At 44.8% G+C, this 18,222-nt stretch overlaps 1 protein-coding gene across 2 annotated transcripts in view; it reads right to left on the reverse strand.

Annotated features, from left to right (window-relative positions):
* Positions 1–16,528: 16,528 nt before the first annotated feature.
* NIPAL2 (NIPA like domain containing 2) overlaps positions 16,529–18,222 on the reverse strand; it is a 153,756-nt gene continuing 152,062 nt past the window's right edge. For both annotated transcript variants that reach the window (XM_030217162.1, XM_030217154.1), the window contains one exon: positions 16,529–17,475. In XM_030217162.1, the coding sequence (XP_030073022.1) occupies positions 17,369–17,475 (107 nt within the window). In that variant the 3' untranslated portion in view covers positions 16,529–17,368. The remainder of the gene's footprint in view (positions 17,476–18,222) is intronic.

An 18,222-nucleotide genomic window follows, 5' to 3' on the forward strand; every position in this document is an offset into this window, starting at 1 on the left:
CTGCTTCCCTCCGGTGGTCATCTGGTCAGTTGTGGCACTTTTTTGGGACTTGGCTTAAAAAAAAAGGGTCCAAATAAAACGTACCAAATTCTGGTGACAGACGGCTTTCTTTTTTCCATTATTTGGCGAAGCCGCCCATCTCAACGCATGCCCCCATCCCGCCTTCGCTACCATGCTGACACACCCCCTTTCAACTTTCGCCAGCCCCGCAACGGAACGCAGTTGAAGCCGCCCAAAATCGGCTTTCGATTATGCCGATTTGGGCGATCGCCGTTCATCTCCCAGTTTCTGTCGGAAGATGGGCGGCGATCACTTTCAAAAATGAGCTGGTTAGTGTGCAGGAATAGTCAAATGGCTAGAGAAGCAGGCTGAAAACCAGGGAAGTCTAGTTCAAATCTCACCGTGGCTCTTCATGAGTTTGGGTATCACTTAATCCTCCACTGCCTCAGGTACAAACTTAGGGGTTCTTTTACTAAGGTGTGCTAAATGCTGCACAGCCCATTGTATACCACTGGGCTGCATGGCATTTAGTGTTCGCTAATCATTAGTGTGCACTAAATCCGTTAGCGCACCTTAGTAAAAGCCTCCATAGACTATAAGCTCTCTAGGGACAGGACAATACCTACTTTACTTGAATGGAACTTGCCTTGAGCTACAACTGAAAAAGGGTGTGAGCAAAATCCCTTCCTCTTTCTAAACAGTAAAGCTGCTGCCATAGAAATAAACATAAAGGGAAGATTCTATAGCATAGGCACTAATGATTATGCACGTAAATGCTTAGAATAATGGCATTTATACGCATATATGCACACACATATGCACGTAACTGCTAAGAGTGCTATCCATTATATGTATTTGCAAGGGGGTGCACCAGTGGCGTACCAAGGGGGGGGGCAGTGGGGGCAGTCCGCCCCGGGTGCACGCCGCTGGGGGGTGCCACAGCGAGCGCCTGCTGCGCAAGTTTGTTAACTTCTCTCGTTCGCTGCAGCTCCCTCTGCCCTGGAACAGGTTACTTCCTGTTCCAGGGCAGAGGGAGCTGCAGCGAACGAGCAAAGTTAGTAAACTCGCAGCAGGCGCGCGCTGCGGCACCCCCCCCCCCAGTGGCACGCACCCGGGGGGGTGTCTTTCGCCCGGGGGGGTCCTCGCTGCATCGGGGGGCGCTGCCCAGGGTGTCCGCCCCCCTAGGAACGCCACTGGGGTGCACACTTAGGCAGAGCACAGGTAGGGCTCACAAACACATAAGCTGTATACCATAAATTACATGTCTCTCTGGCGTTTAGGTGCTAAAACAAAGAGCTCTCTAGCAGGCATAAGTGCTCACACCTAAATGTTAAGCATGTATATACCTAGTTAGGCTAGAATTCTATAGCAGAAAGTAGGCACCTACGTTCCTTTACGGATCCTTTTACTAAGTTGTACTATAGTCAGACTCATCAAGCCTACTGACCACTATCCTATGCTGCTCATCTATGTTGGCACAAATGATACTGCTAGGTATCCTACTGAACATATCAAACCTGAATTCGTGGCTCTGGGCCAGAAGGTGAAGCACCTAGGTGCTCAGGCAGTGTTCTCATCGATCCTTCCTATTGAAGGTAAAGACTGAAGGAGGGAAGCTTGCATCCTACAGCTAAATGTGTGGTTTTGTCGATGGCGCTTTGGATTCGTGGACCGTGGGTTGATTTTCCAAGAGCTACGGAGCGGTGATGGTGTCCATCTTTCAGTACCAGACTGGCTAATGCACTAAAGAGGGCTTTAAACTGAATTTGCTGGGGATGGGTGAGAAAAGCCTCATAGACATTAATAATCCTCAGGAAGGTGAGCCATCAAATATCCTTATAGAAAGGGGAAAAAAGAGTAACGTCTGGAGAGCCTTGTATGCCAATGCCCGTAGTATGGGAAACAAATATCCAGATCTAGAGGCTGCAATGATAGAAGCCGACTTGGATTTAGTGGCAATCATGGAGATGTGGTTCATGGAGAACCATGACTGGGATGTAGTTATACCTGGCACGAAGGACAGGGTAGGAAAAAAGGGTGGAGGAGTGGCATTATAAAGAATAATATTAAAGTAACAGAACTGCAGGACATATAGGGTAAGGAAGAAACACTGTGGGTTAAACTGGCACAAGGAAAGGGAAAATATATTTACATTGGTGTAATATACAGGTCACCTTCACAGACAGAAGAATTGGATGGAGACTTAATTGAAGACATCCACAAGATAGCTAGGAAAGGGGAGGTACTACTGATGGGTGATTTTAATATGACAGACACCAATTGGAGCGTCCCGGCTGCAGGGTCATCTAGAAGCAAAAGGATATTGGATTCTCTACAGGAAGAAATATTTCAGCAGTGGGTAACAGAACTGATGAGGGATGGAGCTATTCTATGAATGGGGACATTGCTTCTGATGTTACGGTGGAAGATCATTTGGCATCTAGTGATCACCAAATAGTGTGGTTCAATATTAAGCCAAAGGAGGAGAGGGCTTTTTCAAGACTGAAGGTCCTAGATTTCAAAAAACTTTGCCAAGATGGGGGAATTTCTGATGGAAGTTAGTTGAATGGGAACAGCTGAAGGAAGCAGATCAGCAGTAGGCAAAACTGAAAGGAGCCATTATAAAAGCGACAAATCTTTATGTTAGAAAAGTGCATAAAAGTGTGAGAAAAAGAAGACTGCTCTGGTTCTCAAATGCAGTTGCTGAAAAGATAAGGGGAAAAAGGTTAGCCTTCATAGGTTAGAAGATGACTCAGAAAGAGGAAGACAGGCAAAAATATCTGGAAAAGCTAAGAGCAGCTGAAAAAGCTGTCAGGGAAGTGAAGAGGCAAATGGAGGAAAAGAAAGTCGATATGGTAAAATTGGGGGACAAGACATTTTTCAGATATGTAAGTGACAGGAGGAAGTGCCATAATAGCATTGTGAGGCTCAAAGCTGAGGAGGAGAAATATGTAGAATCCGACAAGGATAAAGCTGAACAGCTTAACAATTACTTTTGTTCTGTGTTCATGGATGAAAGGCTGGGGGTAACACCATAGAAAACAAATGCTAATAGCGATGGATGGCTGGTAGACCAAGACCGATTCTCACAAGACTGTATTCATGAGGAGCTAGCTAAACTAAAAGTAGAAAGTGATGGGGCCTGATGGGATACATCCAAGAGTTCTCAAGGAACTTGGAGATGTCATGGCGGTTCCACTGTCTGACCTTTTCAATGCTTCCTTAGAGTCTGGAGTGGTCCCAGAGGACTGGAGAAGAGCAGATGTGGTCCCTCTGCATAAGAGCGGAAGGAGGAGGTTGGCAGACCTGTCAGTCTGACATCGGTGGTGAGTAAACTAATGGAAATGCTTCTAAAGCAGAGGATTGTGAGGTTTCTTGAATCAAATGGCCTGCAGGACCAGAGGCAACATGGCTTCACTAGAGGCAGGCTGTGTCAAGTGAATCTGATTAATTTCTTTGACTGGGTGACCAAACAGTTGGATGTGGGAGGGGCACTAGATGCAATGTACTTAGATTTTAGCAAAGCCTTTGACACAGTTCTGCACAGGCAATTTATTAATAAATTGAGTGCCCTTGGTATGGGACCTAAAGTGACTGACTGGGTTAAAAACTGGTTAAGTGGTAGGAGACAGAGGACAGTGATAAATGGAGCTTGCTCTGAGGAAAGGGATGTTATCAGTGGTGTACCGCAGGGGTCGGTTCTCGGGCTGGCTCTTTTTAACATCTTTGTGAGTGATATTGCAGAAGGGCTGTCTGGTAAGGTTTGTCTCTTTGCGGATGATACGAAACTCTGTAACAGAGTAGACATCCCGGAGGGTGTGAATGATAGGAGGAAAGATCTAGCAAAGCTTGAAGAATGGTTTGATAATTGGTAGCTAAGATTTAAAGCTAAGAAATGCAGGGTCATGCACTTGGGTCACAAAAATCCAAGGGCACAGTACAATATCGGGGGTGAAGTGCTTCTGTGTACAGAAGAAGAGCAGGGCTTGGGAGTGATTGTGTCCGAAGACCTTAAGGTGGCCAAGCAGGTAGAAAAGGTGATGGTCAAAGCCAGATAGATGCTTGGGTGCATAAGGAGAGGGATGACCATCAGGAAAAAAAAGGTGATAGTGCCCTTGTATAAGTCTCTGGTGAGGCCCCACTTAGAGTACTGTGCGTAATTCTGGAGACCACACCTACAGAAAGATATAAACAGGATGGAGTTGGTTCAGAGGGTGGCTACTAAATTGGTAGGCAGTCTCTGTCATAAAACATATATGGACAGGCTTATGAACCTCAACATGTATACACTAGGTGGGAGAGAGTGGATATGATAGAGATGTTTAAATACCTCAGTGGTGTCAATGTACAGGAAGTGAGACTATTTCAAATAAAGGAAAACTCTGGAATGAGAGGGCACAGAAAGAAATTAAGAGGAAATGCACTGAAGAGGAATTTAAGAAAATGCTCCTTCACAGAAAAGGTGGTGGATGCATGGAATGGTCTCCCGGTGGAGGTCATGGAGACGCAGACTGCGTCAGAATTTAAGAAAGTGTGGGACAGGCACGTGGGATCCCTTAGGAAAAGGAGTTAGGGTTACTGAGGAAGGGCAGACTGGATGGGTCATTTGGCCCTTATCTGCAATCATGTTTCTATATGTTTTTGACACACACTGAGACTCCCTTTTACTGCAGCGGGTAAAAGGCTGGCCATTTTGGGGGAAAAGAAATGGCCATACAGTAAGTGAACCACTTACTGCACGGTCATTTTGGTGGGGAGCCCTTAACACCACCCACTGAGATAGCGGTAAGGGCTCCTGCGCTAACCCAGCGGTAACCGGGCAGTGCTGATTACCGCCAGTTAAGCTGCAGCACTACAATACCACCAGGTTCCAGATTGGTGTGCGGCAAGCCTGTTGCCATGCCAACCCTTTAGTAAACGGGCCTCTTAGAGAACAGGCTATTACCAAGTGCTCTTCTAAGTGCCTAATTTTAGTTACTCTGTTATAGAACTACTCTGAAGAAGGGCAATTTCAAATATCCATTTAGTAGAAAATTGGCTACCTTCCTGCAGGGAAAAGCATGAGTGTCAAGTCCATCCCATTCCAAAGATAGTCACTTGGAGACCGGTGACATACTCAAACTGCTGTAAGAAGGGGGAGAGATTCTGTCACAGAGGTTGAATGTTGTGTACCATCCAGACACAGATGGTGTCCTTTAAATAGTGGCTCATCTTTATAGACGGAGTATCACATCTTGAGAAGGGAAAAGGAGCCATCCCCATTCCCTGTTCCTCATATTCAGCACCCCCCCCCCCCTCGCATTAACCATTTCCTCAGATGGGTCCTACATCCTAAATCCTTCATCTTTGGGAGGAGACATGCCCTGTTTTGCATTCATCAGTACCTCAGAGGTCAACCTGTCCCTTACACACAAATATAATAGCATCAATCCACATTCACTCTGGCCCTGTAGCATACATTGGATCATATCAGCAATAATCCTATTTTAAGTTCTTATACTTATCCAAAGAGAAATGGAAATCCAAGGTGAAATTAGCTTTGCTCTGACTTTCCTTGACTATTACGTTTCCTAAAATGCCTTGCTGCACTTACTTTCTGACGAAGGTGCTGTTACTTGCCCAAAAAGCAAGTTATCATGGAGGGGGGAGGAGTGTGTTTAAATAGCTGGAAGGGTGGAGGGACAGAAAGAGGTTTCAGAATGATGTAGAGATTCGTGTGAAAAACAAGTTGGCCATAATAAGCAGAATGAGTGTTACTTGATTCCAATGGACCCAAATCTCATGACAGCTTGTGCTAGTGATGAAAAGAGATATATGAAACCATAAGGAGAGCATGTAAACATGGGCAAAACATGGACTGCTAAACAGGATTGCTATTTAGGCGGTCCAACGTATGGGAATAAACTCAGCAATGCTTGTGAGAGAAAACACTATACGTGACAAACGGATTTTCCAGAACACGTTAATCTACAATATGTAAGACAACAAAATAATAAAAACTCGATATGATTCTGAGGTTTGGGTTTGTTTGACTGTGACTTTGGTTAAGAGAATTCTTGTTTTTTGTAGTCTTATATTGCTCTTATACCTTTTACCTTTTTCTAATAAAGATGATTTAAATATAAAATCTCGTCTAGCAAACAGCTGTTTACACTGATGCTGTTCAATGTACTCAACTGCAAAAACATAAAAGAAGAAACAGGAATGGGAGGTATTAAAAAAAATTCAGAGTGTAGAAACAAAAATAACAAGGAGTTAATTTTGTAACACTTCTTCTACCTGAAAAGCCTGCTTTCCACATGGAAAATGGCACAGTCATATACCCCTAGATTCTATATATTGTGCCCAGATTTCCATGCTGCACTCTATCTGCATCGGAGATGCACATGCAATGAAATGAACTAATGAGATTGGAAACATTGATGATGAAGTGCTAACAACCAATTCTTGACATTAAAAGGCAGTCTTAAATATCTGCGTGTGCATCTTGCTGCTCGGTTATTCTATAAAGCACAACGCCTAACTTCGATCACGTGTATCTGAAAAGTAGGAGCGGCCAGAAACATGTTGGGGGCGTTCCAAAAAGTTGTGCACAGATTTACAGAATTTGCCTAAGTTGGGTGCCGGCATTTAACACCTGTTTTCAACAGGCATAAGTATGGCACCCAAAACTTAGGTGCCGGATCCGCGCCAAACTCTATTCTATAAAGGGAATGCTTCTTTTATAGAATAGTGCTTAGCAGTCACATTTTTCAGTGCCGAATTTATGCAATTCCTTCCATAATGCATATAAGTACACACAAGACTGCATGTGCTTACGCATGCACCAAGCCTCGGTAATCCTTGGGGGCACAGTTTAATTGGAGCAGGGGCAGAGTTGGGATGTATGTGTGTATTACTCACGTACATACATACATAGAGCACAGTCCAACAAAGTAGGGAAGGGATGTAGGCCAACCAAATACACGTAGGACTCCACAGGTAGAATAAATAAATGTCTTTATTTTAAGAAAGCTGATAGAATGGACTCAACAGGGTCCCGTGTTTTGGCAACAATATGCCTGCTTCAGGAGTCTTAAGTATCTGCTAAGTTGTTTCAATGTCTTTCTATAGTAATAAATAATTGTAAGCACCAACAGTTACAGTAGTTGATCCAAACTGCCACGCAAGACACCAAAGTGTGGCTCTGAAAGCACTTGTTGGACAGTACTGTCTCCGTAGGGTTCCTTCATTGTTTATCAAGTGCACGCATAGAGTACATACCTATGGCCTAATGGTTAGTGCAGTAGGTTGGGGATCTGGGGATCCAGATTCAATTGCCACTGTTGCATAGCAGTCAGCAGTGGGTTATGATCCTGGGAAACTGGGTTTAATTCCCTTTGCAGCTCCATGTGACCCTGGGTAAGTCACTTAGCCCTCCATTGCCCCAGGTATAATATACTACTTAAACTGTGAGGCCATTAGGGACAGTGCAAGTACCTGTACAATTGTATGTAAACTGCCTTGATTCATGCTTAAAAGAGGCAGTATATCAAATTAATAAATAAAACTTTCATTTGAGCAAGTGAGAATTTGTGTGCCAGAGAGACAAGAATATTTCTTGCGAAGGGACATAAATGTCCATGTAGCCTTTATAAAATAAACACAGCACAGATGCCCTTGTGTTATTTTAAAAATCACCCCTTACATGGATATACTGTATGTAAAACAGGAGGAAAACACTTCCAGATTCAAAGACAAAAACTGAGGAAAACGTTGAAGTAAATGCAAATAATTGACTGTCAAAGAACACACAATAGGCCTACAGAAAAAAACAAACAACCCCCCCCCCCCCCCCCCCAAACATATCATTTTATTATCTCCCAGGCAGAGGGGACGGAGGATCAGATAGGCTTTTATGATAAGAGAGGGGGAGAAGTATTAGATGAGTATACCAGACTGAAATCAGTCAGGGAGAGATAGAGAAAAGGTCATGGCCCACAGTCATGAAATCAGATTTATGCTGTGCCTCAGAGATCGTGCGCAGTAGAGCAAAAAGTGAGAAAAACAAGAGGCTGCTTTTAGAAAGCTGGGTAAGAGGGAAGAGCTCATTATAGAATTATACCTGCATTATCAGCAGTAAGCAGCCCAGTAGAAAATAACAGAGAAAATGTCACATATCTCCACCACCACCTTAAATCCAAACATTAGCAATGAACACTTTATTTTCTCATAGTGCTGTATAGCTATTAACTTGACAATAAAGAGATTATGCCTGTTGCTCTTTAAGGCTCAGTGCACCCACATTCTTTCTGGCCCTTGAAGAGCAAATATCAGAGAAAACATGAAGAGCAGTTATCTGGAAGATATTAAGATGTTTGGAAGAACATGAAGAGATATTTGGGAGAATGGAAGGAAAGGCCACCACTGATGTTTTTAACACCCTCCGCTCTAACCAAAGATCTGCTTACTAAGATTGAGAGCTGGCTTTTTTTTCGCCCCTGAAAGTCCACACTAAGGGGTCCTTTTACTATGCTCCGGTAATCACTAGCGCGTGCTCATCGCAGCTTGACAGGGCTTACCATGGGGCACGGTCAGGGCTTTTTTTGAGGGGGTACTGGGTACCGGCACCTTTTCCATTGTCTGCTAAAATTGACCCATGGACCCCAAGTTTTAAATGAAAGAGCTCAGGCTCTACACACCAATTTTGTCTTGTCGTAGATTCTGTGAATGGTTGCAGGGGACCTGGCTATTGTGGGGTGGGTCCATCAGCGATCACCCCACCCCTGAAGGATGGACTAGTATTTGAGTACCGACACCTTTTTTGCTAGAAACAAATGCACTGGGCATGGTACAAAACAGGTGGCAGTAAGGGCTCACTTGCTAATATTTGTTAATGGCCACATGCTAATTGCAACATTAGTACATGTCCAAGAAAGCAAATGGACAGACAATCTCCAAGATGCAATACAGGTAGCAAACTAGATTGATAGTAAAAAGGATCCATCAGCTGCAGACCCATAGGAGAGAGATTTTAATCAATAGGTGATACAAATGGATCACACCTTTTGGTTCTGAGACAGCCCCTGACGCAGCTGTTGAGGGGGTAAAACATGGCCGTGTCTGGTGTTTAAGTTTTTATATCTATATAAATAATTCTCACCTCAAACATTCTGAAGCTCACTCTGTGGCAGGGAAACACTGAAGCCCTGCACTGTTGGTAGGCTAGGCTGTCAGAACCACTCACTTTCACTCATGCACCACTCACTCTCACTCATAGACCCGCCCTCAGCCACGCCCCTTCCGGACATAATTCGCAACCCCAATGTTCTAAATGAAGCTGCAACTTCCTCTTGCATGGTGGTGTAGATCGGAATGTGTCTTTTTCTCCATGAGTGTCAGCCCCGCCCTCGCGTCACAACGTGATGATGTCAAGGGCGGGGCTATGACACTGCAAATCGCTCCCCCCTCCCTCCGTCCGACGTCAGCTGTCTTCACAACAAACCGGCCCACCGCAGCAACAGCAACAGCGATGCCCACCTCACACATCGCCGCCACACCCCCCCCCTCCCTCCGTCGTCAACTGTGTTAAAAAGGAAGCTGGCCACCGCACCGACAGCAGCAGCGGATGCACAGCTCACATATCGCCGCCCCTCCCGCCTCCCTCCATCCGACATCAGCTGTGTTGAAAAGGAAGTGCCCCACCGCTGCGACAGGAGGAGCGGATGCACAGCTCACACTTACCACCGCACCCCCCCCCCAGGTTGACGCTCCTCCTCCCCCCCCCCCCGAGGCCGACGCAACTCCTCCCCCCACCCCCCGAGATCGACGCAGGCATCACTTTCAACTAATTCACCTGACTGAAGTCCTCCTGATTGTAAAAGAAGCACAGAAGAGCAGAGGGCAGGCTCACCTTCAGCCTTCCCCTGCTCTCTCTGCACCCTGGCCAACAAGAAATGAGGGCGGGGCGCTGAGACAGCAGGGTTAAGGCTGAAGGCGAGCCTGCCCTCTGCTCTTCTGTGCTTCTTTTACAATCAGGAGGACTTCAGTCAGGTGAATTAGTTGAAAGTGATGCCTGCGTTGACCTCGGGGGGGGGGGGGGGTAGGTGCATCGACCTTTGGGGGGAGAAGGAGCGTCAACCTCGGGGGGGGGGGGGGGTAGGTGCATCGACCTTTGGGGGGAGAAGGAGCGTCAACCTCGGGGGGGGGGGGGGTGTAGGTGCATCGACCTTTGGGGGAGGAGGAGCGTCGACCTCAGGGGGGAGGGGGAGGAGACAATATTAAAATTCCAGATTTATGTCCCTGTCTAAAAAGTTTTAATTATTGCCCCCTTACCAGTTTGCTCAACATAGGTATAAAAATCGTTGTGAGAAGCTGGCAAAGGCATCACAAAGGGCTGTTAGGTTGCTCATGCTGTATATATGAACAACAAATGAGAGGTCAAGATAAGTCAGCTAGAGAAAGAAGTTAAATGAGCTGTATTAGTCTATAAACATTCTGTGGAGCCTGCTGTCTTTAACAATCTGTATGCATTGGAAGGTCAATTAAATAAATTATTCCAAGTACAATTATAATAAAGCAAAGTAAGTTCACACTCTCCCACCTCACCAGACACCCCCCCCCTCAAACATCAAACACACACTGCCCCCCCCTCTGAGTTCAATGCACCCTCTCTCATTTTCAGACACACACACCATCTGTCTCTGTGACACACATATACACACTCTCTGTATCAATCTCCTGGCCCATCATGCTCAATATACACCCTTCAAAATTACTAATTATCAAGACATCAGATGTATCATCACCGTTCGTTAAACAACTAAACACATTACAGGAAAACCTTGCTAGTGCCCGTTTCATTTCAGTGAGAAACGGGCCTTTTTTCCTAGTATTGTCATAACATGGGACACGTCTCAACAGGACCTAGCCACCAAAGGGGTCCTTTTACTAAGGTGTACTGAAAAATGGCCTGTGGTAGTGTAGATGCGTGTTTTGGGCACACGCAGAATTAATTTTTAGTGCACCTACAAAAAATGGCTTCTTTTTGCTGAAAACGAATGCGTGGCAAAATAAAAATTGTTGCGCATCCATTTTGGGTCTGAGACCTTACTGCAAGCCATTGATCTAGTGGCAAGGTCTCAATCAGTAACTGGGCGGTAAAGGTCTACGTGCGCCAAATGCCACTTGACGTGCGTAGCTGCCACATGCCAGAAAATAACAAAATATTTTTCAGACGCGTGTAGCGGATGCGCACCAAAATTGAAATTACCGCAAGGGCTATGTGGTAACCGGGCGGTATCGCCAATTTGGCTTACGTTGGGTGTGCATAGGCCCCTACGTGGCTTAGTAAAAGGGCCTCAAAGGGAGCTCTTAGGGTGGGAGACTGCTGTAATGACCTAAAGGGAGCCACTAAAGGGCACTCAGGAGTAGAAGAAGCATGCTTAGATAGGTAGCAACCACTAGAGAGCATTCTAATGGTGCAGGCCCTTGTGTTATTTTGTAGAGGCCACTAAAGGGAGCCCTACCTCAACACTGGCCCAGACACAGAAAGCTGGGAAGGGGGAGGGTACCCTTGTGCAAAGCTGAAAAGGGAGTGCCCATGTTCGAAGGTAGGAATAGTTCCCGTCAGAAGGCAAGCCCATTGGATAAGGTTCTGTACCTTTTCTAGAATATAGGAGGAGCCCAGAAAGGGTTGGTAGGAGGCAGCCCTTTAAAAGCGCCTTTTCCAAAAAAGAGATGAGAAGGAACCCTCCAAGCAGGGGCGTAGCCAGAGTAGCCAGACTTCGGCGGGAGGGGGGTCCAGAGCCTAAGGTGAGGGGGCACATTTTAGCCCCCCCCCCCCCCCGGTGCCGCTGACCCCCCGCCACTTTTGAGCCCCCCGGTGCCCCTTCCCTTTCGACCACCCCCTTCCTGCCGCCGCCAACCCTCCCTCGCCGCCATCAGGTACCTGTACTGGCGGGGGTCCCCAACCCCCGCCAGCTGAAGTCCTCTTCAGCGCCGGTCTCTGGGCCAGCGCGTTGCTGCAGCTGATCTGGATGGAAGGATTCTGTTTCTGTGTGAGTCGTCCTGACGTCCCTACATGCACATGGGAACGTGCAGAATGTCAGGATGACTCACACAGAAACAGAATCCTTCCATCCAGATCAGCTGCAGAAACGCGGACTTCGGCTGGCAGGGGTTGGGGACCCCCGCCAGCACAGGTACCTGACGGCAGTGGGAAGGGGGGTCAAAAGGGTCGGCGTCGGGGGGCCAGGGCCAAATCTGGGGGGGCCCATGCCCCTGTGGCCCCACATAGCTACACTCCTGCCTCCAAGAAGAATGCCAAGCAATTGTTGACTGGACACCAAAGGAAAGGATCCGTAAAGATGGGCTGGAAACCCCAGGGCCTGGACCCCCAAGGAGGATCCCTAAAGACAAACAAGGTACTTACCTGAAGTCCAGAATAATGAGAAGGATAAAGAACTTTGATTTGATCACAGTGTGGAGGGAACACTGTCAGCCTTCAAATAAGACTTAATATCAATGGCCGGGGGGGGGGGGGGGGGGGGCGGGGAGAGGTAGGAGGACAGAATTGTAAAGTTCAGGTTGAAGAAATCCTGTCCAAGGGGTGGTGGCTGTTTTTATCTGAGACCCTCATTTCCCAGTGGGGGACTCAGTTGATGAGTGTGTAATGAATTGTTGAAAGAAGAGTAACTCCTACAGAGTGGTTAGCAGAAGCTAATTGGAGTAGATTTGCATTTAGAATGGTTAATTTGCATATCCTGGGAAGACAGCTAACCAAGCATTGAATAACTGACCCACATGTTTCCCAGTGGAGGACTCAGTTCAAGATTGCTTTCTAAAGTGTTTGTTGCAAGAAGAATATCCTTCAGAGTAATTAAAGAATAACCCGTGAGAGAAGATTTGCCTTCTGATTGGTTAATTTGCATATACTGTGAAACCTGTTTGTCAAGTGGTATTCCCAGACGGAGCAACAGGTGGCGCAAGGAGGGTGTCAGAGCTGTGATCAGTTACCGGGGAAGGCTTCAGCGGGGGGGATATTGGACAAAATAACACAATTTATGATTATTCACCCTGAGTAAAGGGGAGCCTTGCAGATTGACTTTGAAAGGGAAATAATGCATTTGAAAGAGAAATTTCCTATGAATTCTTTTCTTGCCGAGAAGTTGAGGCTCCCTAGCCCTTCCTGTTGAGAAAGAAGGTATGCTAGCTACATGGTTACTTTCAGTTAAAGAGGAGGAGGAGCTGGAGCTAGAAGTAGAGCCTATTGGAGTTTCCATCACACTGGCAAGAGGAACTCAAAATGTCACTTCCTGTTGAAAGGGGTGAACGTCACAATGTTTAAGCTCATGTGTGATAAATAAAAGTGGCTCCTTTTTACTATCTGTTTGCTGCCAACATTAGTGCATTATCATTAATTCAGAAAATGGAAAATCAGCCATTTTCTGGCTGCACTAAACATGGCCTTAGCATGCAGGAAAGACCCATGTAAGGGCCTGCTAAAGCCAATTTGTAGAGAAGATTAGTAAAAAGATCCTTAAATATGTCACTTTTCTGGCTTTGTGAAAAATAGGAAATTTTGTAATATCAAACCCTCACCTTTACCTCTAACCAGACATCCCTACCAGAAAAGTTTTGAAAACAATTCCCTTCTTTCTTGCAACTGCCTGACTTTTAAGCCACTTCTACATTTCCAGGCCAGTCTCATAGTACTCACCTATAAAAAAAAAAAATGCTGTTTTCATCACTGTTGTTCAAAGCACTAGGTCAAAATACTTAAATAAAACTAAAAAATAAATGCATATTTTAATACTTAAGTAAAAGTACAGTGAAGAACATATAAAAAAAATGACAAGTGAAAGTAAAAAGGTTTTTGCCTAACAAAGGGACCCTTTTACTAAGCTGCAGCAAAAGAATGCTTACCGTGGGGCGTGATCAGACATCTCGTGGTAATTTTTGCATGTGCTCATGTTTCCCACATGCTAAAAAGAAACTTTGGGCTCCTTTTATTAAGTGGCGGTAAGCCCAACACGGGCGTACTGCTCGCTATACAGGAAGTACCACCAAGCTACCGCAGTAGCCCAGCGGTACTTCCAACCCCATATGCACTGTCATTTCCGGCACTACAATTTATTTTTATAGCGCCGGAGTGTACCCAGTGGTAATCAGGCAGTGCCATATATTGCCCGGTTACCGCCAGGTTAATGTGTGAGCCCTTACCACCACTTCAATGGGTACAAGTAAGGGCTCCACCCTCCTGAAATGGCCACACAGCAAGTGCTTTATTTGCTGCCCGGCCATTTTCTGTAGGAAAGCAAGACTTCCCTTTTACCAGCTGTGGTAAAAGAGGGCCTCGGTGCGCTTGTAAAACACGCGCCGACGGCAGCACCAGCCCCCTTTTGCCGCAGCTTGGTAAAAGGGTACCCTAATTTTTTTTAGTGCTGGGGAGAGGCAGAGGTTGAAGAGTAGGCATCTTATGAACTAATCAGTTATCACAGCTACATTGCTGCATGCTGATTAGCGCATGGCTAGCGCGTAAGCCCTTACCACCTACACTATAGGTGTAGTTAAGTGCTCATATGCTAATGGCCACACATTAATGGGAAAATTAGTGCATGGCCATTAATGCTAGAAATTAAAAAAAATTGCCCATTTTACCCACGCAGTAAAAATGGCCTTAGCTTGTGGAAATGACACGTAAGCACACACTAAGGCCACTTTTTACCGCAGCATAGTAAAAGGGCCCCATAATATTTTGAGAAAAAGTACCATAACCACAATGAATGTAACCACTGTTAATGTTTTTATCCCAACAACTTTATTGCTTTACAATGCAATCCACTTTGCTTTTGGTAAAATTAAATTTTGAAAATGACTGTCACTCACATGGCTGTTCTTGTGAGTCATTATTAAACCAACAAATTAAAAAGACATTCAACTGAACTGGAAGGAAGTGGAGTATTCAGTCTGATAAAAAGTTTCTTGACAACAGACCAGGCAGCGATATTACTGATGTCTTCTGACTGGGTCTGCAAATATTGATCCAGGGAATCTCTCTGTCTGAAACACTTTCCTTAGCCAAAGAATGCTTTATCATCATCATAACTGTCATTGTAATCTGTATTAGAAGTAGTTCTGTCTAATCCATCACTTGCATCTTCATCTTCATGATGTCCAATTACAAACAAGGCTTTCACAAAGTTGGAATTACTGTCTATTGCTGATGAAACAAAGTCATTCAAAGTCGTTAAATCGCGGGAGGATTGTGAAAAATTACAAGAGGACCTTATGAGACTGGGAGACTGGGCGTCTAAATGGCAGATGACGTTTAATGTGAACAAGTGCAAAGTGATGCATGTGGGAAAAAGGAACCCAAATTATAGCTACATCATGCAAGGTTCCATGTTAGGAGTCATGGACCAAGAAAGGGATCTAGGTGTCGTTGTTGATGACACGTTGAAACCTTCTGCTCAATGTGCTGCTGCGGCTAAGAAAACAAATAGAATGTTAGGTATTATTAGGAAAGGAATGGAAAATAAAAATGAGGATGTTATAATGCTTTTGTATCGCTCCATGGTGCGACCACACCTCGAATATTGTGTTCAGTTCTGGTCGCCGCATCTCAAAAAAGATATAGTAGAATTAGAAAAGGTGCAGAGAAGGGCGACGAAAATGATAAAGGGGATGGGACGACTTCCCTATGAGGAAAGGCTAAAGTGGCTAAGGCTCTTCAGCTTGGAGAAAAGGTGGCTGAGGGGAGATATGATAGAGGTCTATAAAATAATGAGTGGAGTTGAACGGGTAGATGTGAAGCGTCTGTTTACGCTTTCCAAAAATACTAGGACTAGGGGGCATGCAATGAAGCTACAATGTAGTAAATTTAAAATGAATTGGAGAAAATTGTTCTTCACTCAATGTGTAATTAAACTCTGGAATTCATTGTCAGAGAATGTGGTAAAGGCGGTTAGCTTAGCGGAGTTTAAAATAGGTTTGGACGGCTTCCTAAAGGAAAAGTCCATAGACCATTATTAAATGGACTTGGGGAAAATCCACTATTTCTGGGATAAGCAGTATAAAATGTTTTGTACTTTGTTTGGGATCTTGTCAGGTATTTGTGACCTGGATTGGCCACTGTTGGAAACAGGATGCTGGGCTTGATGGACCTTTGGTCTTTCCCAGTATGGCAATACTTATGTACTTATGCAACAATTTTTTGTCTGATGGCAAACTCCATATGAATATCTTCGAGAATGGATGCAAGAACAGCAACTGTGTGTGAACCCTTCAATCTTATGGCTAGACAAGGAGATGTCTTCTCTAAAGACTCTCCTCCTTGATATTCAGCTGGCGGTATGCAACGTGGTTAGCTGTTGGCGGCGGTGCTGACCCCAGATATTCAATGTCAGGCTATTTCCAGTGACTGGCATTTAATATCTGGGGTTTTTTTTAGCCAGCTTTAACTAGCTATGTGAAGATTCAGCGCTGGCCGGTTAAGTTAATAAGTTGTAAAGATAGGACTGCTATTCAGGTGGTCTGATTTGCCCACTAAACTTAGCCAGCCAGCGCTTGAATATTCACGGATAGCCAGCTATATTGTGTGATATAGCCGGTTAGCCGCTATGCGTCAAGTGCAATAACCAGCTATCTCGCACTGACTATTAGCGCTTAGCCAGCCAAGTGCTATTTAACCGGCCAGGAGCTGTTCCTGGATGGTTAAATACCATTGAATATTGGGCCCTCTGTCATCCCAGTTGACAGTCACCCCAATGTAAAATGTTCCATTGGGTGACCGGTAGTCTGTTGTGGTAGAGACATGCATATGTCTGTTCATCAAGAACTGCAAACTACTTCAGCTTAATCCAACTCATCTGTTTGGCTGGAGACCAGTAACCTGTTCAACAAACACAGGCAACTCCACTGTTCTCATGGGCTGTATTCTCTAAACAGCAACATTTAAGAGGAGATGATTCATTCTTATTTGCATGACAACGTTTGCATTAGCTAAATCCTGTTCCCGTTTTTGCTGCTTCACTTAGTTTACCAAGGAATTGTCATTTATCTCTCACTGTAAACATCAGATGTAACTACATAAAAGTAGTAAAAACTGGTAAAGTTATTTCTTTGGTAAAAGTAACAAATGTTTCTTTTACTTCATTACAAGTAATTGCAACAAAGCTTTTACTTATAGTAACTAGTTACTTTTCCTTGTTATGCTACACTGATTTTCATTTGTCACTAAAGAGCTTTTGTAATCCAGGTCTTCAGAGGATACTTTATATCAACTAACACAAAGATATGCCAATGTAAAAGAACATGACACTGAGACAGATGGAGACAAAACATGGATCACACCAATAAATAAAGTGTCCTTCTGGTCAGCTGCAGGTTAAACTGTTTTCCTCTCTTTGCACTGGCTGTTAACAGAATTATCTTCGGTTTGCAAAGTCCCATATGAAAAGCTGTTTGGTTGTATTGTACTTGTCAATTTTTTCCCTGCAGAAAGAAAAAAAAATATTAAGTCTTGCAAAGGCTAAGAGAATTCTAAGTTGCATATATGTGTGTATAGAAAGAGAGAGCGTGAATCTATCTATATAGCAGCAATTTTCAACCAGTGTGCTGTGGATGGTCTGCAGGTGTGCCGCGTGACTCTCAGAGGCTGTGGTGGTTGGCAGGGATCCGCAAGCCCGGCCAGCTGAAGACGTCCCTGAAGGTGCCCAGGACCTCCTAAGCACAGCTCCACAGTCAGCAGCTGCTTCCTAAGCCACTGAAGCGGGTACTCTGCGCATGCTCAGTTTTCGCATTTGCACAGAGTACCAGCGTCAGGGACATCCAAAAATTGTTTTTCCTCTTGGGGGTCAAGGTAACTGAAGTGTCAATCAAAGCCGTTGTTGAAGTCTCTTTCTCCTGCAGTTATCTGCTGGATTTTTCTTCCTGTTTTTTTTTTCTCATTTCTTAGGAACTCTTACATTTTTGTTTTGCCTTTATCAAATAATATTATAGATTAGTGGGTTTAAAAAAAAAAGTTAAGTTGTGTGTGTGTGGAGGGAGCAACTCAAGGAGACAAGGCAGGGTGAGAAAGGGGTGGAGAGGACATATATACTTAAAAAAAACCTCATGGTGCGTCTTGACAATTTTAGCGCCGTCAGTGTGCCATGAGATGAAAAAGGTTGAAAATATCTGCTATACAGACATAATTTGAACAGGATTGACTAAACCTTTGCATACATCTGTGTGTCCTGA

This window comes from Microcaecilia unicolor, chromosome 1 (assembly GCF_901765095.1).
Source record: "Microcaecilia unicolor chromosome 1, aMicUni1.1, whole genome shotgun sequence".
Taxonomy (NCBI): domain Eukaryota; kingdom Metazoa; phylum Chordata; class Amphibia; order Gymnophiona; family Siphonopidae; genus Microcaecilia; species Microcaecilia unicolor.